We start from the raw sequence: 27,890 nt of genomic DNA, 5'->3' as shown, positions 1-27,890 counted from the left end.
TATTATGGATGAATTCTCCATATTCCTAAGGTTAATCTTTCAACTTATACACTAGATTGCATCCTCTTTTACCTACTCAAGGCCATCATTATAGCATTTCTCTCCTTTGTCTCTTATATCATGATTTTTTCCCCTTGCTACTTACTAAATTACCTCTATCAGTAAACATACTATAATATCTCTAGTCTTAAAAAAAAAATCCTCCAGTAGCCCCACTCTATTTGAAATGAGTTGAAATACTCACTCCTGTTTTCTCTGGAACGATCTCCAGTTAGGGTTCTGTTTGCCTCTCTACAGTGAAACTGCTCTTACTACCATCACGAATGACATTGAATCTATTAAGTCCGGTAATCAAATCTCAATCCTTATCCGACATAACATTGACTTGGCTGACCACGGTTTTTTGGGGGGAGGCAAATTAATCCTCAGAGACTGAGTTTGTCTGTCCCAGGAATTTATTTTTCACAGGTTCGCTGTAGGAATTTTATAAACCAATGGCATACAGGATAATGTCTCTTAATAACCCAGTAAAGAATAACATACTCCAAACCAATGACAGATTAATCACACTATTGTTCCAGGCAAGGGAAGATGAAAGAAAGACCATATTTAGTTGAAGTGTTCCTTTATACCAGTTGATACTCAGGAGAGCCGGCTTAGCCAATCAACCGCTGGCATCGCAAAACTAAAAATCCCCTGTTGCTAGTAGCATGTTACTGCTGATCAGCAAGGTCTTCTTGGTCTGCCATTACTTGGGTTTTGCACTGAGGGTAAGAATTGTCTTTACAGCAGCAGGCGTTAATTGCCCCAAGGTCTTCCGGGAACTGTGGTCAGCGGAGACAGTCACCTTGCACAGAGCAAACACCCTCTGATAGTCCTTACAAACTCTTCGTATTTAGAGTCTTAATGTCCCCCTTGCCATAGCTGCTTCTTCCTTCATACGTTTTTACTGCTAAGCCCCCAGCACCTGAGCTCCTAAGTGCTTATAAACAACAGACGCGATGTCCTTAGCCCGTCGCGGCTTACTTCATTCTTAATCAAAACTTTACTCTTAAAAACAATCTCATTTTTGTCATAAATGCGGAGATTTGGAAATCACAACAAACCAATACACAACAACCACATTCCTTCCTTCTTGAAATATTTTCTTCATTCAGCTTCTAGAACACATCTCTTAGTTCTCTTTCTACCTCACTGATTGCTTCTTCTCCGTCTCCCAAACTCTAAATGTTGGGTACCCCAGGTACCAAACCTCTGATTCCTGCCCTTCCCCACAACATACTCTTCTTGCAGTTTTCTCCAGCTCCCTAAATATCAACTCCATCCTTCCAGTTGGTCAGGCCAAATTTTGTGGAGTCATCCTTCTCTTTCTCTCATGCTCCATGTCCAGTCTGTCACAAATCTTATTAGTTAGTCCTACCTTCAACTTGTATACAAAATTAACAACCTCTCATCACCTGCATTACCACTCTGGACCAAACCAAAATCATCTCCTCAAAGAATTATTTCAATAGTCTCCTAAATGATCTCCCTACTTCCTCCCTGCCCCATATAGTCTATTCTCCATATTAGCCTCTCCCTGAGTCCTTCTGTATGCATGTCCATTAAATGTCTTTACAAACTAGTATCATTGGTTGTTGATGAAATTAAGACATTTGAGACAGACAGACAACTTTTTGGGGTAGGGGATTCTTCACACGTTAGGGAGGCTGTAAGTGCATCATGGGATTGCTTTCACTCCCCAGCCTTTTATGGCTAGTCCCAAATTCTCCCAGTGTTTTTTTTGTGTCTCCTAGTTTACTTCTCCCTTCCAGACTACTTTCCTTGTGCCTCTGTTAAAATGTTCATAGACTGCCCACCTTTTAGTAGAGCTCTTATTTCTTCCCCCAATCGGACACTGAGTTGCTAATTTGGGTAAGATTTTCCTGCAATATTGCCTAGCCCTCCTGCTCCAAAGGCACACTACCCTCTGCCTCTCCCCTACCCAACTGCAATCCATTTAACAATTTGACAGAGTTCAGTTGAGTGGAGATTAGCAAACAAGTAGTGAGTGACTAGTATGCACCAAACACTATGCCTGCCACGGATGGTTCAGTGCCTGAGGCACAGCCATCAAGGCCAGGAAGGTGGAACACTTCTTTTCCATAAGGGTCTGGGAAAACCTGGGTGAGGAGGAAGAGGAGGGCGAGGGAGGTGAAGGATTCTGGAGAGAAAGAGGAGGATGGGGAGGGAGGAGGAGGGGGGGAAGAGGAGGAGGAAGGAGGAGGCGGAGGAAGGGGAGGAGCTTCAGGAGGCGGCCCCGCGGCCTGCTCGGACCTGCCAGACCGGTGGCCGCATGGCTTCGGCCTCCGCTGCGGCGCTATCGGGCCGGGGGGCCCAGAACCTGCTGCAGTTCCTGCGGCTGGTAGGGCAGCTCAAGGTGAACGGGCTCCGGGCCGGGCAGGGCCGTTTGGGGCCGGGCGGGCGGCGCGCGGGGAGAGGCCGGGGTGGCCGCGGGGGCCCTGGAGCTCCTGCTCGCCGCGGGCCGGTGCCTTCACCCTCCCTCCGCCCTCCCGCCTCGCAGGATTGGGCCCAGAAACTGCCCTGGGAGCGGGGGCGCGTCCGGACGGCGGGCGGAGGAGGCGCGGCCGGGCTGCCAGGCCCAGCCCAGGCCCGGCGGAGTCTGAACCGCGAGAGCCCCGTGTGGGGAGGCAGGCGTGGTGCTCGGCCGGGGACCGGCCCGGGCAGCCACTCGAGCGGTTCCCGGCGAACCGCCGGCGCGCGGATGTTCGGGACCCTCCCCGCTGGCCCGAGGCCGCCCAGAGTACAGGCGGGGCTCACGACCGCTCAGCTGCGCGGTTAAGCGTGGCCCTCCGAGCAGCAGGTGGCAAGAGCGGAACTGCCCCTCAGTCTGGCAGATTTGAAGCGGGGTACCTTCAATCTCTTAGCTCCTTCTAGAGATAAAAATACTTTTTTTTTTTAAACAGAATATTTTCTGTAGTACATACTGGAGTTGTATCCTGTGCGTCCTCCCCACTCCATAATTTCTGCAGAATTTCTACAAGTTAAAGGCAGATTATGTTTCCTGCCACCATTGCTACTGTTTATATACAGTCCTTTTAAAATGTGGACTTTTGGGGAGAAAATGCAGTCTCACAAGATCACATCCTGATCTGAACAAAAGGAAGAATCATGACAGGTGGTAGCAGGAACGATTAGAAATGCCTTACTCCTTTCTGCTCCAGAATTTGGAAGTCTGTCACTTGTTCAAGTTGAAAGCTTTCACCACAAGAGTTTCTAGCATGTGGAGTGGTATTGTCTGAAGGCAGCAAGTCCCAACTCTTGTAGTTAGGAAAAACACAGTAATTTACAGCTTTATTTTTCTGTCCAAAGGACTTGTATAAGTTCCTTAATTTACACATTAGTAACACAGAGTAATTTGACTATTGGAATTTTGCATGGTATGCTTGTGAATTATTTCTCCCTCTCTCTCTCTCTTTCTCATTCTCTGACCTCCCTGGTTTATTTGAGGTTAGTTGAGAAATTTTTACTACTTTCTGAAACCATGACCCTGCTTCTATACCCTATTCCCTGGGCTTGTCTCAAAGAGCATAACAGATAGTTTAAATATTTATTTTTATAAACTTCTTTCTTTTCTTCATTTTCGTTAGAGAGTCCCAAGGACTGGCTGGGTATACAGAAATGTTCAGAGTCCAGAGAGCGTATCAGATCACATGTACAGAATGGCAATTATGGCTCTGGTGACCAAGGATGAGCATCTTAACAAAGACCGGTAAGCTGATGTGAACATTGATGCTTGTTAAGATCTCTGGTCTGTGCATATGCACCACTTCCCTTGACTGAGGCCTGTGTCTAATTCTTGCAGGTTAGTTTATCTGTCAAGAGATAAACCATACAGATTCAGGATGTAGGAAGGGGAATTATGGGTGTTGATTGTTTCAATTGTAAACTGCATTCTGGGTTTTCTCTGGCAAGTGATAGAGCCTGCCTTGGTCTCAAGAAAACAAGTGTGATATTAGGATTTCCAGGGCTGGAGAGTGTGTGTGGCATGTCTAAAATTCTATTATTGTATTAGTACACCATGTGCTTTAATTTAGCCCCTTTCATAAATACTAGCACCTGTTTGTGAGGTGACTTTTTAGAGAGGTGATGTGCAGGATGTAGCTAAGAAAGGGATATCTTGTCCTTCAATCAGTCAGCAAGTGTTTTAAAATGCTTTTTGAACACAGGACAAAGTTTCGTAGCTAAGACAGTAAAATAAGTCTCCCATGAGTTACATGGGTCCCAACTGGCTTCTATAAAAGGAACAAAACAAGTTATGCTAAAAAATTAGCAAGGTTGGGGCTCCTGGCTGGCTCAGTTGGCAGAGCATGTGACTCTTGATCTTGGGGTCATGAGTTTGAGCCCCACGTCGGGTGTAGGGATTACTTTAAAAATAAATAAATACAAAGTTTAAGAAAAAACTAGCAAGTTATTCTAACAGACGAGATCATGTGTTCTTGGGGAAGTGGAAGAAGTGGAATGTGAGGTGAGCTCTGAAGAGTTGATGAGGTAGAGGAGTAGATGGCACAGTGTGCAGAGAGAACAGCTTAGCAACCGAGGCCCTGATGGTAGGAACGTAAAGGTATATTTTGGAAACAATAAGTAAATCAATGTGTAGCAAAGGTCCATTAGAGAGCGTTCATTAGCCCTGTTATTCTGTCGATGGTGTGGAAGTGGGATTTTCTGGCAAAAAGTACAAGATGAACATGGTGTCGAATAGAGATAAACCTAAGTATAGTCTGAGATTTGAACTGGATGACAGAGAGAGACTGTGGATGGGACACCCCTGAGGAGGTTGTTAGGCCTTGTGCCACCTTGGAGATAGTGGGTACGTGAAACAGATGGCCCTCTGGGGCGTTTATATTATGACCTGCCTTCATTATTTTGACAGTGATTATCTTCATCACTAATCATTATCAGGAACATAAATTATCAAATTTAGTTTTTAGACCAACCTTATGATGTATTATTATCCTTTTGTGCAGATGATAAAATGAAGGCTGACAGAATTGAGCATTTAAAGAAATTAAGTAATTTGGCAAAGGTCACACAGCTAATAAATGATTGCTGGATTTGAACCTAGATCTGTCCAACTCTACCATTTCTTTATAAAGCAACTCATTTTGACATCTAACTAGTATATTAGGGGATGATTGTTTCTGAATTTTGTATCAGTAAGTAAATACTATAACTAGATCATCTCCTCTTGGCGTTGTATTCTGAAGTTATCAACATTTTAAAGTGAAATTTGAAAAACCAGCCATTAAAAAAAAAAAATCCATGTTAACCGTTTCCTCTGCAATCATGTATTATTATGTTGAATATTAGCTAGCAGTTTTGAATCAGAACTGTTGTGGGCTGGTAGAATATAATTACCTTAGAAAATACTGCATTAAAATGCCCTGTGAGGGTGGAGAAAAAAAAATATGCAACTTCAAAATAGTATAGAGAAGGAACTTGTAGTGAATCTAATTTTGTGTAATTATTCACCATTTTTTGCCTGGTCAGATGTATTCGTCTAGCCCTGGTTCACGATATGGCAGAATGCATCGTTGGGGACATAGCACCAGCAGATAACATCCCCAAAGAAGAAAAACATAGGCGAGAAGAGGTCAGTGTTGACTCCACAAGAGACTACCAGAGAAACCTGTTGCTGAAGCAAAGCTAAGTTGATTAGACCTGTTGCAGTAAGGGAGAATACCTGGGCAGTGTTTTAGTAGTGTCTCAGGAAAGGGAAGTCAGGAGAGAATATTTATCGAGTTTTAGGGCCGGGGCTGGAGGATGCTTAGATGGATCTTAACGAGATGGGCAGCTAGTTAGATTGCACAAGGTTTAGGGCAAAACAGCCTTGGATTGGTAGGACTGGTGTGGCAAAGTCTTAAATTCTTGAGGAGTAAGCTGTTAGTGTTTACTCTGTTTTGGGTGGTTTACAGTCTTCTCTTCCAGAAGCAAGGATTCCGTGGAATAAGCAGTGCATTGGTTTTTGGTTGTTCTCAACCTTGTTTAACACAAGATCAGAAAAGTATGCCTATTCGCAGCCTTGTTTAACACAGGGACAGGAAACTGTTGGTTTCTGTTCTCATTAGTATGTGGATATAGATGGTATGGCTTTCATTAGAACAATGGAGGTAGCTAGATCTTGAAGGAATTCTCCATGCTGGTTAAGCTCTTTGGAGAAAAGTTCTGTAAATCACAAATATAATCAATATTATAGTAATTTGTGAATTTTCCATTAGCATTTTAATTTATTGGTCAGAAGTGAAGAAAAATACTTGGCAATAGTAAGAAATGAACAGCAATAAAATATTAAATCTGTGTTAATTGGACTCTAAATCCAAAGTGCAGGACCAAAGAAGGACACATATTTGAGGCAGAGGTTGGAAAATCCAGGATTTTTTTTTTTTTTTTTTTTTTTTATTGAACAGCTGTTTCTCCATTCAGGGATTATTGCAAGCTACTTTTATTACAGGAGTTTGGTCATAAATTCCTAAGTGGATGGATCCTCATCAACATGGTTTAACAGAGTAGGTGGGCCTGAGTATCTGTTCTCAGAGCTGAGGGAGACTGGAGTTCAGTAGCCAACAGTATTTTTATCCCTCCAGAAACAAGAAGATACACAAGGAATCCTAGTTTAGGAGTTCTAACATTATGGGAACAAGGAAAATCACATAAGGAATGTTTTCTTCCTGCCAAAATACAGATCCAGAATACAGGCTCAGCATCATGACAGCTTGTGAAAAAGGGAGGAAACTGAGGAGATGTCTCTCTGTAGGAGTCTAGACTGTTGGGAATAAAGAATTCCTAGATTGATTGGCAGAATTTATAGAAAAAGAAACCAATTAGTTCAAGAGACAGAGTTGCAGAGAGGAATGAACCCTGAACCAGATCATGTTGAGTAATGACATAAAGCAGAGCAGATAGGGAAAAATCTCCCTAATTATGCAGCTCATTTCAGGATGATAAATTTGGACTTTGTGGAGGAGAAATGGTATATTGAAGTACCAGAGGGTCATCAGAGACTATAAAGTGACACAGAACAAGGAGAAAAGACAAACTGTCCCCATGAAGGTACATAATGAATTTGAGGCTTCCTCCACAGAGGAGCAAACCAGAGCCTTTTGGAAGAAAAAAGAACCCATCAGAGGCTCTCTAGCCACTGAAAATGAGAGAAAACGTGCTACTGTTTTGACACGAGTGAGGCCTGGCTGGTGACACCTTGTGGAGGGGCCTGGTGGAGATGTGAACCATCAGTGCCGCTGCCTTTCTGGACGTCCTGTCCTGGCAATGATGAGAATTTTTCTGGTTTCCTTGTACTTCTTGGCTGCTGCCACTCCAGTGTTCTCCAGGGGACTCAGTGCCATAATCAGAAGGGACAGGGGAAGCATCTTGAAGAACCACAAGTTCTTGGACAAGAAACCAAAGGCTTGGAAGAGTGCTGATATTCCATTACCTCTTCCTGCTGCTGGTTAGGATTTGGGAACAGAGAGAAAGATCTGGAAGGTGAACAATCCTTTATGCAGATGGTGTTTATGAACAAGATTTAGATGTCTGAACCATGCATTAAGATAATTAAATGAGGGTTTCTTGGCTCAAGGTGGAATGCACATAATGAGAAGCAGGCAGCGTTATTCGCCCAGAGGCTAGCCAACTGCATCAGGAAGGCTTAAACTGAAGTAGGAGGGAGAGAACATATTTGATAAACTTGGAAGGCTGATTGCTTTGAGGGAGAGTAGGTATTAAGATGAAAAGGAAAATGAGGGCATGGAAGAGAAAATTTAGGGCCGAAAGCAATATGTGTTGTCTGATCCTCTTCCTAAACAAGATAAAACAGACTTTATTTCATAACCCCAGTTGGTGAATGATGCCTAGTAAGGATCATCGGGAACTGGTGGGATGGAAATTGAGGCTGGAATACAGCAATAGCAGGTTATATTCTTTTGCAAAGAGAAAACATTAAGTTAGAAGGCAGAATCATGGTATGTATGTATCTTCTAGGGTTAAAGTTGCTAAAAGTTGCTTGAGAATGAGGACGTTCAAAGGGGAAGAACCAAACTTTATGATGGAAATGAACACGGCAAAATAGTGAAACTGAAAAATAGTGAACGTTTTATAGAGTGCTCATTATGTACCAGATACTTGAAGCTTTACATATATTACCTACTTAATCGTCACAACGATTAAGGTGGATGCCGTTATTAACCCTCATTTTACAGATGAGAAATCTGAAGGACAAAGAGGTTAATAACCTTTAACCTCAGGGTTCCGCAGTCAGTGATGGGCGAGTTAAGTGTCAAACCCCGTTCAAACCCCAGTGAACTTTTGTACTGTTCAGCCTTACCAGTGATGTGTGAAGATGCGTAATGCTTTCTAGGTACGGTCACAAAACTGACCTAAGACATTTGCTAGAAGCTTATTCGGTTCAGGACTTTAGGCAAATTCTTTTGACATGCTTTACTCACAGGAAGAAGCATGTCAAGTTAGGACAAATATCACTCTGGGGGCGCCTGGGTGGCTCAGTCAGTTAAGTGTCTGACTGGTTCAGGTCATGATCTCACAGCTTGTGAGTTCGAGCCCTGCATCGGGCTCTGTGCTGACAGCTCAGAGCCTGGAGCCTGCTTCAGATTTTGTGACTCTGTGTCTCTCTGCCCCTTCTCTGCTCACGCTCTGTCTCTCTCTCTCAAAAATAAATAAACATTAAAAAAAAAAAAAAGGAGGAAAATTATCACTCTAAATCTGTGTGTGAACAAGGCAAAACTCAGTATAGAAGTGGGAGTGGCAGAGCTCACCACCGGGAGGGTAAGTCTGGCCTTTGGAGCCATGTACCCTTTGAGTTTAGCAAAGGTGGTTTTGGAGGGTTCACTTAAAAAGTTAGGCACGATTCTTTGGCATATGTTGCCGAACAAGGAATATTGACCACCTAAAAGGTCTCAAAATGCAGATTTTGATTGTGTAATAACATGATATCAATGAGTTTTAGATCCAGAAAATCTTTGTTCAATTTCAAGAAGCGAGCAACAACATATTTGTTATCTGTTTTGTTTTTTAAAGGACAGGGCGATTTTAATCAACTGGAAGTTTATTGGATTTGATCTCCAAAAAGCTGATTCAGTCTCAGGCTACCTTTATAGAAATACAGCGTCCAGCATGATGGAGGCAATGGCCCCATTCTCTCCCACCTTGGTCAGACCACACCTCATTCACTATGTTCGGTGCTGGGTACGTCACCATAAAGGGAATATATGAATTCAAGAGTTTAGATATTTATATACCTGTAAATACATATTCATTCTTTTCAAACAAAGGCAGCGGACAAACGTGTGTTTTTGGAATAGTGTAGAGAAAGGCGATCTATTTGTAAAGACGCCTTTAATTTTTGAAAATGCAAAGATTTTTCAAGCATTTTCTGCAGTTTATGAAAAAGAAACAAGTGAGGATGCAGATACACAATACCCTAAATTTGATACCACTGAGGGTGCTATGACGCTACGGGCCGTTCAAGATGGTGATGTTACTTACGAGAGCACACTGTTGACACTGGCACATGCCGTTTGCTCTGCCAGTGGTTGTGTTCTGTAACATTTTCCTCCCATTTTTATTTTCAGTGCTTTTTCCCAGCTCACTATTCGATTTTATATGGGGCCTTTGCCACTTGGCCAAGGACCCTCACCTCCGGTTAGAAGAACTGAAGCGAATTAAGAGGTGTAGGATGAGGATGGTGAAGGGATCTGAAGCCATTTGAGAGTAAGCTGTAGACCTCATGCCCCCCAAGATGTGATATTTTTTTTTAATTTTTTTTTATATTTTAGAGAGAGAGAGCGTGAGTGGGGGAGAAGGGCAAAGGGAGAGAGCAAGAGAGATCACCTTAAAGCGGGTGTCATGCTCAGCGTGGAGCCCAGCAGAGGGCTTGATCCCACGATCCTGGGATCATGACCTGAGCCCAGATCAAGAGTCGGCCGCCCAACTGACTGAGCCACCCAGGTGTCCCAAGACATGATGTTTTAGAAAGACACTGGAGCAACACAGAAATGAAGGAGGAAGGAACGAGGGTGGCTCCGGGGACTTCAGAGAGTAGTGCCTTCCCTCTCCTACCCTCTGCTGGACAGATCATGCAGATGTCCCTCAAGTGGCTGGTTTGGGTACATGGCCTTCCCTTGGACCGGTCACTGTGGCCGCAGTGATTCTGGCCCAGCTGGGTCACTGCCCACGTATTCGATGCTGTGTTTGCGAGGGGTGAGGTGAGGCCTGGTGGAAGACCTGCAGGGATAGCTTCCAACTTGGTACAAGAAGGTATTTTCTGTCAGTGCTGCCTAAAGCCCATTTGGGCAGCCTCTGGAGGAGCTAGAGTCCCAGGCCTGGACATGTTTATGAAGGGAGGGCAAGAAGTGATTGGTGATGCTGTCGAATGGCTCAGATACTACACGGGTGGTATGGCTGATTGTGCTTTAATATCCCTTTCTTTCATCCTGTGCGTATGACCCCACAAAATACTATCCTGTAGTTTCCTTTATGTTAATGACAATAACTGCCCATGTGTGTAGTGCTTTATGTTATGCAATAAAAATATTAACAGTGGGAAATGAATATAATAATACACAGGAAATTTCTTTGAGCTTTGTTATTCAGCGTTACTTTCCTGTTCTTGTTCTCAGGTTAGTTTTGAACTCTAGGATGCTTATGATTGAAATCACAAGATGTGATTCATCCACAAGATGTAAAACCTTGGCCTCACTTCTGATATCTCTGTAATCATCTCACACCTTCCTTATTGTCTTTTTTTTTTTTTTTTTTGGTGTCTGGTGTGCTTCAGGCCACAAAATAAGTGCTTGCTGGGCCCCATATGAATAAGTACGCATGTTTCTTTAAAGTATACAACTGCCCTCCTTGTAATCTATAAATATTGTCCAACATTTGGCTGTCCTTTGGGGAGTTGTTTGTAAGAGTTTGAGCCCACTATTTGGCTTTTGTAGTTGAATTGTTAATTAGATAAATGTGATCATGAGTAAAATAACAGTTTGGTATTTCAGGAAGCTATGAAGCAGCTAACACAGCTCCTCCCAGAAGATCTCAGGAAGGAACTTTATGGGCTTTGGGAAGTAAGTATATGTGATGAGTTGCTTTTTATTTACTGTGATTGAGTTTATATGGATCTTCAATGTTGTAGTTGCCTTAGATTATCTTAACAAGCTGTCTCTAACTTATTATTTTCTCGTTTGTGTCTGTTTCTCACCTCCTGGTTGCTGCAGGGGTTTCTCATGGCTAATAGAAATTTTTCTTCCCTCCAATCTCCCCATTTCCCTTGACACCATGATGCCTGGTGCAGATCTTGACTCAGCCCCTGGATTTCCTCTTGCGCTGCTCTCACCCCCACCCTGCCAGCCTGCACTCGCCCAGCCTTCTGGTCCTTGAAAAGAATGTGGGCCCTCACCACCTCCTGCCTCTGACCTTGGGCTTCTTCCCCTCCCTGAGCCTGTTGCCCACCTGTGAAACCTGGAAGGGCTGTTAAGGGCTGAGTGAGGTCAAAGTGAAGTGGTGCCATGATGCCCAGCACAGAACGGGGGCCCTGTAGGTGCTCACTGCCTTCCCGGTGCTTGATGGCAAGGTGGGAGGCAGAATGACTGGCGGCATAGGGCAGGAAGAGTGGAAAGAGCAAAGAAAGCCCACGCGCTCCTGTTGCTCCCCCCCCAGTGCTGGTTTTCATTTGTGAAGAGAAAACAATAGCAGACAAATCCTTGCCTACTGCAGTTTCTTACTTCCCTGCAGTCCGTACTGGCCCTTCTTTGCGTGAGCCCTGAGACGCCCCCCTCCACAGCCCCCCTCCTCTCTCCCACTGTCAGAGGACAGCTCCCCCCCCCCCCCCCCCTTGCTCTCCCTGGAGCCTCAGAGCTGGCAGACTTCCCTTCCCACTGCCTAGCGTGCTGGGTCAGGTCTTTCCTTGACTTGGGAAGACTAGGGGTCAGGTTGGGAAGTGACCAGGTTGAACCCTGACTAGATGTTTCTCCTATGAATGCCATTTTCCTCAGTGGTCAGATTCTGTAGTATGATGTCATTTCTGTGGGTTAGCTGAATTATGGGATGAAATGAGCATCCTTCCCTTGTGAGGCAGTACACTATGATGCAGAGAGCAAGGCTTGCCTCCAGAGACCTGGATTTGAGTCCCACCTCCCTTGGGTGAGTTACTTGGTTCTAGTTGGCCTATTTCTCCTAGAACGTGAGAGTAATACAGCTCCACAGGCCCTAAATCCTCAGTTAGGAAATCTACAAAGTTCAGGGAGCCCGTTTTTAAAAAACCTGATCTAACTTCACCTCATATGGCAAAATTTACCTGAATCAACATGAGGCTGTTTAGAGTCCCCACTCATTCCCCTTGATGTGAAAATTAATATGCTTTGATGTAGGAATATTCATCTGTTTAGCAGCTGAGTCTGCCCTGGACCCCACTAGAGGTTTTCTGTAATGTGTACTATATATACCATATTGTTTTCTAAGTTAAAAATATGCTGAAAACTGAAACAGTTTTGTCCTCGGGATTGAAGGTGAAAGATTGTGGCTGTTAATGCCTACCTTGCCAAATAATTGTGAAAATTCAATCTGGCAAAATATGCATGGTATGTAGCCGGAGCCTGGCTCCGGTGGTATCTGTCACTAGGTGTAACAGGGTTTCTTTAGGAAAAAGAGTCCCTTGTGCCAAAGTAGGTCCTTTCAAGTGAACTTCTGGAACACTGTGAGTTGAGGAATAATGGAATAGAGTTCATTATAGAAAGAGATTTCATACATAGAAAGAGAAAAAAAGTGGCCCCTGAGCTTATGAAACTAATCTCAAGTATTGTTTTTACAAAGGAAAGACTCCTTTAATTTAAAACTTTTCTACTTCTAAAATCGTTGTTGCACTATATGCTAACTAATTTGGATGTAAATTAAAAAACAAACAAAAACAAACAACAACAAAAAAACCCAAAAAACTTTTCATAAGAATTGGTACCCTTGTGTCTCCTAGTTATTATAAACACAGTGGCAGTATCTGTTAAATTATTTTCTCAGTTAGCCATCAGCGACTGGCTAAAAAAAAGCTTACAGCAAAATTTACTTACAAAAATTACTTTACATTTACTGGAAAATTTCCTTTTATTTAAGTAGGTTCCAAATGAAAACATCACAATAAAGACTTTGGGTTTGGAAAAATATAAAATACAGACCATAAAGGACTCGATAACCCCTAAATAGGTGACAGTTTTATGATCTCATGAAAGTCAGTGGTTGAATCAATTAAGCTTGTTAAAGAAGGTCCCAGGACAGGTACACAGTGGCCACCTTGGAATGTGACAGTCCTTCTTTAGAATTGTTGGAGCTGTGCCGGCAGACAGCTTAAAAGAAGAGAACATGGGATTCGGTTACTTTGTTGGTGACACTGTGGGATATTGATGGATGTGGAGGAGGAACATTTGCACTTTCTTACTTTCTGACATGAACCCCATCTTTGCATGCTATGAAAGGGTTGGGCTCGTTTTTCTGTTAAGAGCCCGAGGGGGGAAACATGAGGACCATATAAATAGGCAGCAATAAATTTTTCAGACAGAATTGTAGAACTGTATTTATAGAGAATATTATTCATGGCTCTTAAACTTTCCTTAACCAATTCATACACCCCTATGAATGAAGTAGCTGCTTCAGGTCAAGAGAGGCCCCTGAGGTACAGGCTGGGCATACATGTTTAAGTCTCAGTGTTTATTCTCTGTGCAAGGGGGCGAGTGTGTATGTATGTGCTGATGCTGGGGGGCACAGATACATTTAAGTTTGTTTAAATATCATGAAAACAAAGCAGGAAGACATACCTCTGTAGTATCTAGTATTATTCTTTAAAGAGAGTTTTAGACATTAGAATTGTTGCTAATTTCTTTGACTATTTCTCCCCATCCTGTGTCTATTAAAGCCTGTATTTCAGGAACTAGAGTATCACTGTCCTTCCGCACACAACACGTTTCTTCACAGCTCACAGGATCTTATGACAAAAAACCTAGCTCTAGGCGGTACATCAGAAGAAGATATTCCTCTCCCCTCTTCTCTTTCTGATATGGATTGAATTGTGTCCCACTAAAATTCAGAGGTATCTCCAAATAAGACGTTATTTGGAGATACGATTTTTTTTCTCCTCCATTCAGTAGTTTATTCTCAGTGCCTAGTAAAATAAAAAATAGATGGTGGGCAATGAATATTTGAATATTTGTTGAATGAATTGATAGGACTTTTTATTGTTAGTGTGAAGGAGATCTTTTTTTTTTTATAATTGTATTTCAGATTTTTATTGTTCATGTCAAAATATAATTATATCATTTCAGGTGTTCTTCAAAGAGGAAGTGATCACTGGAGGATTTTTTTTTTCCCTTGAGATAGGATTTAAAAAGTGTTTTTGGAGATGGGATTTTTATAGATGTAATCAAATTAATATGGGGTTATTCAGGTGGGTCCTCATGCAATATGACTGTTATCCTTATGCAAAGGGGAACTTGGACACAAAGATACATATTGGGGAAGTGCTATGTGAACATGAGAGAGGCCATCTATAAGCCCAGGAAAAGGGCCTGGAGTGGATTCTTCCTCACAGCCCTCCGAAGGAACCAGTCCTGCCAACAGCTAGCTTTCCAACTTCTAGCTCCAGAGTTATGAGACCATAAATTTCTGTAACCTACGCCCCAGTTTGTGGTTCTTTTTATAGCAGCCCTAGAAAACTAATTCATTCCTTCTTTCTCTCTTTTTTCTCTCTTTCTCTGTATCTCTCTGTGTTTTTCCTCCTTCTGAGACCTTTGGTACTATGTAGTGGCTACTTTACCATATTCTTACGTATTTTAAAATTATTTCTGGATCCCATCTCTATGACTCTTTACTGTACATGTTAGAATTTTGTAAATTTAAAACTGGAAGAAAATCCATGCCCAACTCCTTTATTTTACGCATAAGAAAACGGGGCTGAGGAGCAGTATGTTGCCCAGGGTCTCTTAGCTAGTGGGTGACAAAGCCTGCCTCCTAGTTCAGCATTGTCTTTAGGTTATGATGCAGCACAGGGGTTGATTGAACAAGCATTTATAGTTCTGTTGTATTTAGGACACCATGTCAGTTACTTACTAGTAATAAGATACTCTGTTACTGTCCTAGGGCTGCTGTAACAAATTGCCGGAAATTTGGATGGCTTTTAAACAACAGAAATGTATTGTTTCACAGTTCTGGAGGCTGGAAGTCCAAAATCAAGGTGTTGGCAGGGCTGCGCTCTGAAGGCTCCAGGGGAGGATCCTTTCTTGACTCTGCCTGGCTTCTGATAGATGCTGCTTCTAGCTTTTGGCATCCCTTGCCTTACAGACACATCACTCCAATGTAGGCCTCTGTAGTCAGATGCTGTTCTCCCTGGGTCTGTATCTGTGCCCAAATTTCCCTCTTCTTGTAAGGACACCAGCCATTGGACTAGGGTCCATCCCAATCCAGTGTGACTTTATCTCAATTTGATTACATCTGCAGTCTTCCAGATATTCCATTATTTGGAAATAAGGTCACATCCACAGGTTCTAGGTAGACTTGGATTTTTGGAAAACACTATGCAACCCATATACACTCTCATGTTAACTTAAGCATTTTTATAATTCATGTCCTGTGTTAGTACGTGGATTTCAGTGTCCAATTTCCAGGGTTCAGATGCCCTGTTTACTAGCATTGTGATCTTGGGCAACTCATTGAACCTCTGTGTGCTTCAATATCCTTATTTATAAAATGGCAATAGCAGTAGAATGCCTATCTTATAGTGTTGTATGGCAATCAGATTAATTACTATATGTAAAGTGCTTGGAATATTGCCTGGCACACGGTAAGCTCTATCTTTCTTCTGTCTCCATTCCATATGTTCTGATATGGTTTAAGAAGATATGGTCATTCTGTACCCAGGGAACTTAGAGTACTACAGTTACATAGAAAATGCCAGTTGAAGGGCATCTGGGTGGCCCAATCTATTAAGTGTCAGACTTCAGCTCAGGTCATGATGTCATGACACGGGTTTGAGCCCCTGGGTTCTGTGCTGACAGCTCAGAGCCTGGATCCTGCTTCGGATTCTGTGTCTCCCTCTGTCTCTGCCTCTCTCTTTTTTTCTCAAAAATAAATTAAACATTAAAAAAAATTTTTTTAATTAAAAAAAGAAAATGCCAGTTGATTGATTTCTGAAATGTTAATCATAGCTGCTCACCACTATAAATAGCTGTGAACCCAGAGGGTCACATCTATTTAATGCAGTTCAATATCCTTGATTATAATTTATCTTTGCCATAGAAGTGTGAAACCAAATATCAGTAAGTCAAGAGCAAACATTTTCATTTTTCTCAAAGCATCACTGAAAGATGTTCACCCCACCACCTGCCTTTCACTTTAAAGAAATATCCCCATGAATCCCAAGGCATAGCAGGAGCTGCCCCTCATGCAGTTGCCATTGCCGGAAGTCCAATCAGTTGGAGACACGGTGGGTTAATGGGTACCCTTTAAAAAGTCTCCCTACAAAGGATACTTTGTAGTTCAGGTGCAGTATTTTATTGGGGAGTGTGCTGCAGAGCAACATGAGTGTGCTCTCCCAGAGGGAGAGTCACAGAAGGTAGGGAGTGAGAGGTGCAAGAGAGAGACTTCATGTAACTCTTCAGTCGGGGCCGACCCCTCCCCAAGGAAGAGGGAGGAGACTTGTGGCCTCGTCCCCTTTCGTCCCCTTTCGTCCCCTTCTCTTCCCTTTCACGACCTAGACTTGTATCTCTTTGCAGCTTGAACTCCTTCTTGAACTTCTTCTGTTGCTCCACAGAACCCCAGTCTGAGTCATTTCAGTCAACTTGTCTTCCTGAGTCCTACCTGGAGGCTGCAGAGTGCTGATGCAGGGACCTTCCCACCCCCCTGCCTTGGGGACCGGGATCACTCACAACCCATCTAGGTCTCCAGGCTCTGCTGAGCCTCAGGGCTGCAGGACTCCTCGTTGGCAACAGTCTCTCTGTCTCTGGCCCCACATCAGCTGTCCATCCCTCTCTTTGCTCACCTGCTTTGCACTTCTCTCCCAACTTTATAGCAAATAATCTTGCCTCCTTCACCGAGAACATAGAAGTTTCCAGATGGGAACTTTTTCAGGTTTTTGTAAGCCTTGTAAATAATGTTTACACATCATATTTTGAAATAAACTTCCTAGATACTACATCTCTCTACTTCCCTTCACCACCAAATAGGTCGGACATGGTCCCCACTCCCTGCCTCTGCCTCCCCACAGCCCGCCAGTGTGACTCAGCCCCACCATGTGCTGCTCTTGCAGCGACCACAGACTGCCTCTGTGTGACTCTGTCTGGCAAGTCCTGCTCTGCCCAGGTGCCACCTGACACCTTGGCTGCCTAGAAGATGTTGCCTCTCGTCCCTCAGGTCTGCAACATGGCTCCCTCCTGATTTTCTTTGTACCTTTCTGGCTCTTTCTGAGTTTCTTCAGGTGTTCCTCTTCTTCAGCCGGCTTTGTCAGAGCCGATGTTGTCTTCCCAGGGCTGTGTCCTTGGCCTGTCCTTTCTGCACACTCCTCCAAGGCTTCAGTGGTCATATTCTGATTATTCCATATGTTCTGAAAATCTTCCTTCGAAGCTCCAAACATACAAATCCAACAGCCTAATGGAGCTCCACTTAAGTATCCTGTTCAGCAGGTTCACAGCATCTTCCTCTTCAGCCATTTTTGTTACTTTAAAAACTATTGTATTGAAAAACAAAACAGAAAAAAATTCAAAAACCTTTGTATAGCATGAGTTCCTGGACGGATGACATCCTGGTAACTACCACCTACATCAAGATTTGGAACTTGACCATTTCACCGCAAGAAACCCCGTCCTAGGCCCTGACCGAAGCCAGCCCCTCCCTTCCTCCAAAAGAACCCACTGTCCTGATTTTCAGTGATCACCCGAATTTCTTTATGGTTTTTTCACCAAAGTGTTCATCCTTAGACATTTTAGCTTAATCTTGAGCATTTTTTAAGGCTTAATATGTCTTTTAAATCTCCTTTAATCTATAGTTTGTCCCTGACCCCTACCCCGTCTCTTTCTTTTTCTTGCAAGTTATCTGTTGAAGAATTCAGACCATGTGGCTTACAGAGTTTTCCATAGTTTTGCCATGGGTTTTGCCAGTTGCACACTCATGATGCAGTTCATGTTCCTGTGTTCTCCTGTTTTCTGCAGAGTGGCAGCTGGATCCAGAGGCTGGATCAGACTTACGTTGGATCTTTTTGGCAAAACTGTAGGTGGTGTTGGATTCTTTCATCATGAGGCACATGATGTCTGGGTTCTCTTTTTCTTTTTCTTCTTCTTCAAAATTCTATTTAAATTCTAGTCAGTTAACAGATAGTGTAATAATGGTTTCAGGAGTAGAATTCAGTGATTCATTGCTTACCTATAACACCCAGTGCTTATCATCACAAGTGCCCCCCTTAAGTCACCCATCTAGCCCTTCCTCCATCCTTTTTCTTGATGCTTCTATCCCTTAATCCCTTTGGGTTGCAGAATCGTAAGACACTATTGTTTTTATTTTATTTTCATTTAGTAGTTGAAGTAATTATATTAGCAGAGGCTTCTTCCTTATCTGCTCTTTGGTTGCAGTTCACAAAGGAAAGGTGGGTTAACACTTGACTTTGGTTGTTTCCTTGGTGGCAGTAATGGCAGGATATTGTAGCCTCACTTATCTCGAACACGCTTCAGCTAGACCTCCTTCCTGTTTTTTGTTTGTTTGGTTGGTTTTGTTTAAATGGGTTATGTTGTTTCAAGACCACAATATGTGCACTAGGGTGCTTCCTGCTACTGAGTTGGTTATGGTTTTCATGTTTTTAATGGACAGGGCTAGGATATATATGTGTGTGTGCCACCTGAGTTCATGGTGATGTTTTCAATTCAGATACAGTACTATACGGTTTTCACGCAACCTCTTATGTTATGTCTTAACCTCTTCTATATTATACTTTCTTCCATACAAGGAACCCTGATTATACAGGCTTTATCCTTCTCTACACATGTACCTGTCTCAGAATAACAATTGTATGTCCCACCATCGTCAATTCCGATTATTAAAAACAGTTTAAAAAATTGTTTTGCCTATGCTGTTTTTATTTTCCCTTTATTTTTTTATAGTTGAATTCCATCTAGACTGTCAAAACATTTAACCATTACATGCTGTCTCTCACACCTCATTTAATCTTAGTTCTGGGACGCCTGGGTGGCTCAGTCCGTTAAGTGTCTGACTCTTGATCTCAGCTCAGGTCTTGATCTCAGGGTCCTGAGTCTGAGCCCCATGTTAGGCTCCACGAGCAGTATGGAACCTACTTAAAAAAAAAAAGTTCTATGAGTCCCTGTTGATGCTCACCACCAGTCCTTATGTCAATTTCTCCTGGTCATTTTGTGTGTCTGAAACTTGTTCTCTTGTAAGTTCTCCAACAAGGACTCACAGGAGCAATATTCTCTAAATCTTGCCTGTTTTTAATTGTTCCTCTGTGTTCTTTACTCTGGAAGGTCTGTTTTGCTTGATATAAAAATCCCATGGTTCCCAGTTTCTTTCCTTGAATATCTTAAATACATTCCTCCATTCTCTTTGGTCGTAAAGCATTGTTGTTAGATAATAATTTTGTTTTCCTTATGTGTCAGATGCTCCTTTTGCATAGGTGTACAAATGATTTTTTTAAATATATATGGTAATTTCATTAGAATGTGCTTTGGTATTGGTCCTTCTGGGTCAATATCCTTAGCTATTTAGTATGGGCTTTTAATTTCAAGAAAGTTTTTTTGAATGTAGTTTTTCTTTTACTTTAGTTTCCTTCCCCCCCCCCCCCCCCCACAAGATTCCTACGTATCTGTCTGTTGATTCTTCTTCAACTCAGTATTTGTCACCTTCTCTCTCAGATCCTTTACATCATGTTCATTTCTTTTTGACTTTTAAGCCTAACTTCCTTTTCAATTTCTGTTTCTCTTAAGGCGTTATTTATCGTGTTAAAATATCCCAGTGTTCCTGTTTGCTGCTTAGCCTTTGCTGAGAAAATGACTTTTTCTTTCATCTCTATCTCTAATTTTTTTAATGTGGTTCTTTCATGTCTTACCATTTTCTTAGCATCTTTTAATTCTTTTTGAAGTAGTTTCTTACAGATTTGATCCTTTAAAAAAATGAAGAATGTCTTTCCGAGGTGAATTTTCTGTAGAGATGTCATTTCGCTCCTTGCTCTCTGTATCTTCTGGTAGCCTTGTAGGGGATTTGATCTCTGTGTTTTTTACATTGCTCATTTTGATATGCACTTCATTTTCCTTAACTTTTGGAAGGAAACTTGGTCCAGATAACTTTTTTTTTGACTTCACAGAACTTCCTCTTCTGTTTCGGTTTGTGTTTTAATGGGATGTTAAAATGTTCGGTGGCTTATGTTCAGATATTCCCTGGCTTTGTGCTCTTTCCCCACTTTTATCTGGACTTTTTCTTTGCTTCATCTTGTTATCTTACCCAACTCAATTGTATTATTTTTTTAAGTTTATTTATTTTAAGGGGGGGTGGGGCGCAGAGAGAATCCCAAACAGGCTCTGCACTGTCCACACAGAGCCCGATGTGGGGCTCGAACCCAGGAACCGTGAGATTATGACCTGAGCCAAAATCATGAGTCAGAGGCTTAACTGACTGAGCCACCCAGGCGCCCCATTTTACCTCACTCGGTTTTAATTCCACCCCAGCAGCTTCTGTTTATGTGGGGTCCTGTCCAGGAGGAGCCCCAGGAGGTCAGACTGGTGAATCCACCTTGGCTGGGATTGTGTCAGGTGCTGTTGGAGCACACCTGTTGGCTGTCCTGAGCTTCTCCAGCTCTCAGGTGCATCAGATGCCCTGTTGCTCCTGCTGATTGAAAGTAGGGCTTATGGCGCCCTACTGATTGAAAGTAGGGTGGCTCAGTCGGTTAAGTGTCCGACTTCGGCTCAGGTCATGATCTCGCGGTCCATCAGTTTGAGCCCCGCGTCGGGCTCTGTGCTGACAGCTCAGAGCCCAGAGCCTGTTTCAGTTTCTGTGTCTCCCTCAGTCTCTGACCCTCCCCCCCGTTCATGCTCTGTCTCAAAAATAAATAAACGTTAAAAAATGTAAAAAGAAAGTGGGGCTTATGGCTGGGGGCGGTTTGTCTGTCCCCACTTATGTATATTTTGTGATACATGGTAATGCTATGTACCTTAGTTTTTGTATAAATGTTGCTCGTTAGGTTTCGGTTTTGCTGTTTCTTTGTTCTGTCAGTCTTTTGGGTCTGTTTCTTCTCTTTTGCTCCCTCTTGAGTTACGCATGCCAGGAACTAGGAAGTCATTCTCAGCTCTGTCTTTTGTTCACATTCATATTTTGGTTCCCTTCTTCATCCTTAGCATTTCTCAAATTTGCACTCTTGTCCCATCTTCATTGCCATGAGATTAAGCCAGACCAGATTCTCCAAACTTCTCTGCTGGTGCTACAGTCTCAGAGCCTGATTTCTCTGCTTCCCATCTAGCCATTTTCCACACCGAAGGGAGAATGATCTTTCTAAAACGCAAATCTGATCGTGACCCTTCTGGCCTGAAATCTCTCGGTGATGTCCAGTAGCTGCAGGGTAAGCCGAAACCACTTCTCACAACCACAAGGCCTTTTGGGAGTTGGCCCTCCTCCTCCTTCAGCATCTTCTCTCCCTTCCTCCTGCAATTAATTCTGCATTCTGTCATGAGAAACTACTTGCAGTATGTTCCCAAAGATGCCTTGTCTTCTTACTTCTAGAGCTTTGTGGCCACACTGTTCTTACCCTGCCTTCTTGTTGGAAAGTGAAATTGAAGAATGTCTGTACCATTATTTTTTGACCAAAAAAACTCAACAATTTACATTTTTAAGAGAAATGGAATTTCACCAGAATTTGTTATACAGGATGTGGTATTTCCTAGTGGTCTTGAAATCTTTTTCTTCTCACTTTCAATAGAGAAAAATCCTGGACTGCTATACTTTGAGTATATTCCATTTCTTTTTCATTAAATAATGAACTTTAATTTGTTAAATATATATATATATATTATATTTTATAATATTTTATAATTATTTATAATTATATTTATATATAATTGTAAATGTGAATCAGCATTAAGTAAAAGGAGTTATTTTTAAGTGCTTTTGAATTAAAACAAAATGTATTTGGTCTTGTATTAAAATGGTTTTTCCGTGTACAATTTTCAGCTCTATCAAAATCCAAATAGCTGCCTTTATAAGAATAAGGCATCTGATAGAAACTGAGAAACCTTAAGTGATTCACATCACATCACCCTGCCAAGAAGGCATGACAGGTTCATTATCCAGACACATCTGAGGTGGAGTTACAAATGAGAACTTTGCAGGGAAATCAGTTGGGAACACTTTGGTCTTAATAGAAGAACGATTCTATACAGTACTAATTAGGACTTGTGTGGCATGTGTCATGCTATAAGAGGCAGCCCTCCTGTAGCTTTTTGGTTCAGTTTTGCAGTAAGGAGGGAGACAGACCCAAGGGAGGAAGATAGAAAAAAAAACAAAAACAAAAACAAAACCCTGCTCCCCATCCGCTGCCTTTACCACCTCCTTGTCACCAATACCACACACACACCATTGCATGAAGAACTCCCAGACCTTGATTGTATCCTCAGGAGTTATAACCCAGGGGGACTCGATTGAATCCTCCCTGTATGGATAGCAAGGACAGAGATTTCCCCTGGAAAGGGACAGCGAAAATTAAACGAGAAAGCCAGAAATTCACTTAAAAAGGAAAAGGAAGGGGCGCCTGGGTGGCTTGGTCGGTTAAGTGTCCGACTTTGGCTCAGGTCATGATCTCACAGTCCGTGAGTTCGAGCCCCGCATCAGGCTCTGCTGACAGCTCAGAGCCTGGAGCCTGTTTCAGATTCTGTGTCTCCCTCTCTCTCTGCTCCTCCCCTGTTCATGCTCTGTCTCTCTCTGTCTCAAAAATAAATAAATGTTAAAAAAAAAAATTAAAAAAAAAAAAAAAAGGAAAAGGAAGCTGACTTTTTTAAATGGGCAGGGAAATCATTTGAGAAACGTGAGATGAAATATTAGCTTGAAGTTAAAAAGACCTCCAGCACTCGGGTGGGTTAAAGAGTAACGATCTTGACATGCAGACAGGGTACCAGACAGGAAGAGAAATGCTTGGAGCGTCGATGTGAACGAATGGGCCTCCTGAGGCCTCCAGTGCAATGCATGGACTGGCACACACACCCTTCTCGAAAGCAGTGCTGATGGTGAGCCGTGAAATTACAGCCGAAGCCTCTCTGGGAAGGGTTTGTACATGGTCGAGAAGGGCGGCCAGTACACAGTGTGCTTTTACATGTGGCTCTGATGTCAGTACCAGAGTCTGAATTTTCCTGGAGGACCCTGTCCTGCGCCTCTCATCATGCTGCTTTAATTGTCCGTTCACTTAGGAGTATGAGACCCAGTCTAGTGCAGAAGCCAAATTTGTGAAGCAGCTGGACCAGTGTGAGATGATTCTTCAGGCATCCGAGTATGAAGACCTTGAGAACACACCGGGGAGGCTGCAGGACTTCTATGATTCCACAGCAGGTACTCGGTGCTCTTTTCAGTAAGCACCATTTTAGTTTGGCTTTTACCCCTCGCGTAGTGACTGACATGACGTTAGCGAAATCTGCTGTTGTTACCTTCTTCTGACACTTTCACCTGGGGCACGTAAATAGGAAAGGGTGGGATTCATGGTGAGAGGTGGTCTGTTGTGGGAGAGCATTGGCGCCTTGGATCTGAGCACCAAGCCAGGTTCACGTCCACACCTGCCTGTGTGCGCCCCCCCCCCCCCCCCCCCCGGGCAGTCTCCTGACTTTTCTGTGTCCTCCCAGAAAAATGGAAAGCACAGAACTGACCCTGCTTGAGTCATAGGTGGGTTTTGAGATTCAAGAGAGAGAATATATGTGAAAGTACATTGTAATCTGAAGGTCTTCATAGGAGTAAAGTCATATTGAGATGAAGGTAGAAAAAGAGATGTAAAAATAGGAAACCCCAGACAGTTGAAGTCACCAGTGTCATTATAGTGCTCCATTGCACAGGCCAGGAGCTTGATTTGTTCTGGTTCTGCCACCTACAGTCCATGTAACCTCCAGCAAATTACTCAACGTAGCTCTGGGCCTTAGTTTCTGTATTTTTAAAATAAGGATAATTATAGAAGCGCCTGGCTGACTCAGTAGAGTGTGCAGCTCTTGATCTCAGAGTTGTGAGTTTGAGCCCCACGTTGGGTATACAGATTACTTAAATCTTTAAAATCAACTTTATAGGGCTACTTGAAGACATGGCAGGTTAGTTCACGTGAAGTGCTTAGAATGATACCTGGCAAGAAGCCTTCACTATCTTCATTTTGATAACAGTGTTTAGTGAAGCTGCATACGCTATGGAGGTGCTGGCTGGTGTTCATGAGGTTGGTTCCTCTTTTCCAGCCCCACTCTCTCTGCCTCTCTCTCTGCCTCTCTCTGCTTGTTATTTCTGTATCATAGCCTCCTCACTCGGCCAGCCAGGCTCACTAGTTCATCCTGCAGGTCTCAACGTTTTCTTCCTTTGTAGACCTAGATACTATCGCCTCTTCCTTTTTGAAACTTTTGTGGCTTTCCTCTTCCTAAAAAGTAAGATCTTAACACTTTGGAGTGGCCTAAAGAGCTCTGCAGTCTGAGGCCACTTATATCCCTAGTCTCCTTTCTGAATCCTCCCTGTCAACATGAGGTATTCCCTTCTTTTTGCTCAGTCTGCATTTGCCATAATGTTGTGACCGTGTGATTTGCGTTTTCCTTAAGGATGTTTCTTACTGGGTCTTGTCCCAAAACCCCCAGTTGCTCAGCCTATCCCGTACTAAGCTGTGTGAGGGCCAAGACCAGGTTTGTCTCATCTATCTTTGATATAGACGGTGCTCAGAAATGTTTGACTTCAGCTAAATAGCATTGTAAACTAGGGATCAGCAAACTCTGGCTCATCGGCCAAGCTGGACTGGTGCTGGTTTGTATAAATAAATTTTATTGAAACAGCCACACTCATTCTCTATGTATTGTCTATACTGCTTTTACACCACAGTGGCAGAATTGAGTAGTCGGCAAGAAGCCACATAGTTCACAAAGCCTAAAGTATGTACTGTCTTACTCTTTATGGAAAAGGTTTGCCAACCCGTTGTGAGCAATGATCGGTCTCCAAGATAGCCTGCGTCACCAATAACGTAACTCTAAAATACAAGTCATGTTTAGGTGGTGCTTTGCATTTTCACACTATCATCTTCTATTTTGATACACTCACAATGAAAAGTAGAAAATGAAACATCAGACTACTAGTAGAATCAAAAAATGTGGGAACTGGAAGGGTCATCTAGTTTAAACTCCAGATTTCATTGAGGAAGAAATGAGGTGAGAAAGAGGGTGACGTGCCCGCAGCTGAGTTGAGATTAAAATTCACTTTCCACTCTGGTGCACTACGCTTAAAAAAGTTAAGAATTTTAAGTAATATAAGTGATGTAAGGAGTGGTTTCTTTTCTCAAAAATGCTTAAAGAAAACAACAGGCTTAGTTCAGGAGCAATGAAGATGTACATGGCAAACCTCATGAGGATTTTAAGTAAAGTGTACCCCGAATGTGGGGCTCGAATTCATGACCCCAAGATCAAGGGTCTCATGCTTACCAACTGAGCCAGCCGGGTGCCACTCCCCCCTTTATTAGGATTTTGAAGGGGACTTAAAGGCTTTAGTTTGATAACATTTACAATTTTATTTCTCTAATTCAGTCAATACTTAGGGCTCTCTTTTTCTCTTTTCTTTTTGAAACTTTGTGTGTGAGGAGCAGCATGAAGGCCATTGTGGCTCGTGGGGGTGGATGAGAGGAGAGGGTGGCAGGTGAGCCTAAGAGGTTGGCTTGTGCTCTGAGCAAGATGGGGACCCCTTTGCGGAGGTGGATCGCGGGGCAAGTGGAATCTGTCTTGGGTTTTGAAAGGGGCACTTGGGCTGGAAGCAGGGAGACCAGCTGGTGGCTATTGCAGTATCTGAGTGAGAAATGATAGTGGTTTGAGCCAGGTTGGTAGCGATAGAGAAAGAAAGGAACGGCCAGATTCTGGATATATTCTGAATATAAAGGCCAACAGAATTTGTGTAGGGGTGTTTATGAGAGAAATCCAAGGACTTTGGTCTGAGCAACTATAGAAGAATGGAGTTGCCACTAGATGGGGAAGGTGGGGAAAAGATGGGTTTCAAAGGAGAAAGTCAGGAGTCCCAGAAGCCACGGGAAGAAAATGCTTCAAGAGGGGTAGTGATCAGATTCAGCAACGTGTTACTAATTGGTGTGTCCTAAGTAAGAGCCATTTTGGTGGAATTGCGGTAATAGTGTGACAGCATGACCTTTACACAGTGGGGCAGACGGTGGCCTGGAGGCAACGGGGAGCGTAAAGGGCAGACCCAGGCCCAGTGAAAAGAGCCATGTGAGAGAGAAAACATCCACCATGTGACAAGGCTGCAGGGAAAGCCATATCCTCAGGACAAGCCAGACATCAGGGCCAGAAAGTGAAGGGAACATTCAGAGAAGAGGTTGATGATAGGGAATAAATGGAATCAAATTTGGACTGAACAGTAAACAACAAAGGCACTGGCAAGAAAAAAACAGGGAAGAAGTGGTGGGTTTGATAATCCTGCACGCCAACCACCTTCAACTAAGAAAGCTTATAGGTAGGTTGCTGCCCAGGGCAGAAGTCTGGGAGGGTTGAGGAGCAGGGAAGACAGATCAGTGGGTTTTAGTGTAGTTGTGTACAAGAGACACATTTGCATCCTGGGACTGCCTAGACCTTCTGCTCTTCCTATTAGTCTTTTTATATGTATGTGCTTTGTGCCTGTGAGTTCCGGTTTCAGAATGGGCAGAGATTGTGTCCAGCTCTCTACCTGGTGAAGTTTTCCCTAACTCTGCCTGATGAACAGTTCTTTGCCCGACTGTCATCCCCAATGCTTGGTGGCATCCAGGGTGATGGAGGATAAGCTCCAAGTGGTCCTCTGTCCAGGACCTGGAGTTGTATTCTGTCTTGGAGTCGATCACAGAACCCAGGCCCTGACAAGCCTAGGATCAAGCTGGAGAAACTGATGTATCCTCTTGTCAACCTCTTTCCCGGTCTTCTTGCCTTGCAGGAAAATTCAGTCACCCGGAGATAGTCCAACTTGTCTCTGAACTTGAGGCAGAAAGAAACGCTAACATAGCTGCCGCCACCAGTGAGCCCCGCTCCTGATATGCTCTCTGGGTTGCTGCACTCCTGTGACAGACACTGTGTTTTTCCCTTTCATGGTGTTGTTTGGCCACTGTTGCTTTGTTGATTCCCCAGATGCAAGTCTGTTTATTTTCCGTTGCCTGGACTCCAGTAAGAAACCTGATACAATCTGGATAATAAAAGGAGCTACAGAACAGGATGTGGTCCTGAAAATGCCATGGATGAAGCCTGAGGGTAGTGGGGGGAGTTTTTTCATGAACTAACTAAATAAATTTTTAAAACCTTAAACTTTGGACTATTTATTGAGATTTTGTATTATTTTATTCTAAATTAATAACCTACAGCCCTGAAGGCCAGATTCATGCAATGATGGAAAATTAAGTTACGATTGCTTTTAAGAACAGATTCTTCAGCTGACTTGGTGGTGAGGATCCAAGAAAAGGAATGTATTATAATGCATTTATGAAATGCTGCTTTGTTCAGATGATCACTCCGTGGAGCCACATTGTTCATTTCACTGTGACCTGCCTTAGGCCTCTGATCATAGACTTGTAAACAGGCTAACAGGTTCTGCCTCTCCCCCTAATCCTTTTTGTCATTTGG

The 27,890-nt window shown here is 43.0% G+C and overlaps 1 protein-coding gene across 4 annotated transcripts; it reads left to right on the top strand.

Moving 5' to 3' along the window:
* Positions 1–2,278: 2,278 nt before the first annotated feature.
* Positions 2,279–27,575, top strand: HDDC2 (HD domain containing 2). Of its 4 annotated transcripts, none has more exons than XM_047859402.1 (6): positions 2,279–2,404; positions 3,651–3,772; positions 5,551–5,653; positions 11,067–11,135; positions 23,493–23,631; positions 27,211–27,575. In XM_047859402.1, the coding sequence occupies exons 1-6, from the start codon at positions 2,336–2,338 to the stop codon at positions 27,306–27,308; spliced, it is 600 nt and encodes a 199-aa protein (XP_047715358.1). In that variant the 5' UTR covers positions 2,279–2,335; the 3' UTR covers positions 27,309–27,575. The 4 variants fall into 4 exon arrangements, with proteins under 4 accessions (XP_047715358.1, XP_047715357.1, XP_047715359.1 ...); XM_047859401.1 differs by having other exon boundaries at positions 2,291–2,419; XM_047859403.1 differs by having other exon boundaries at positions 2,303–2,419; positions 23,493–23,650.
* Positions 27,576–27,890: the final 315 nt, after the last annotated feature.

This window comes from Prionailurus viverrinus, chromosome B2 (genome assembly GCF_022837055.1).
Source record: "Prionailurus viverrinus isolate Anna chromosome B2, UM_Priviv_1.0, whole genome shotgun sequence".
NCBI classification, from domain to species: Eukaryota; Metazoa; Chordata; class Mammalia; order Carnivora; family Felidae; genus Prionailurus; species Prionailurus viverrinus.
The sequence above is the reverse complement of the archived record's forward strand: the minus strand, read 5'-3'. Positions and strand labels throughout refer to the sequence as shown.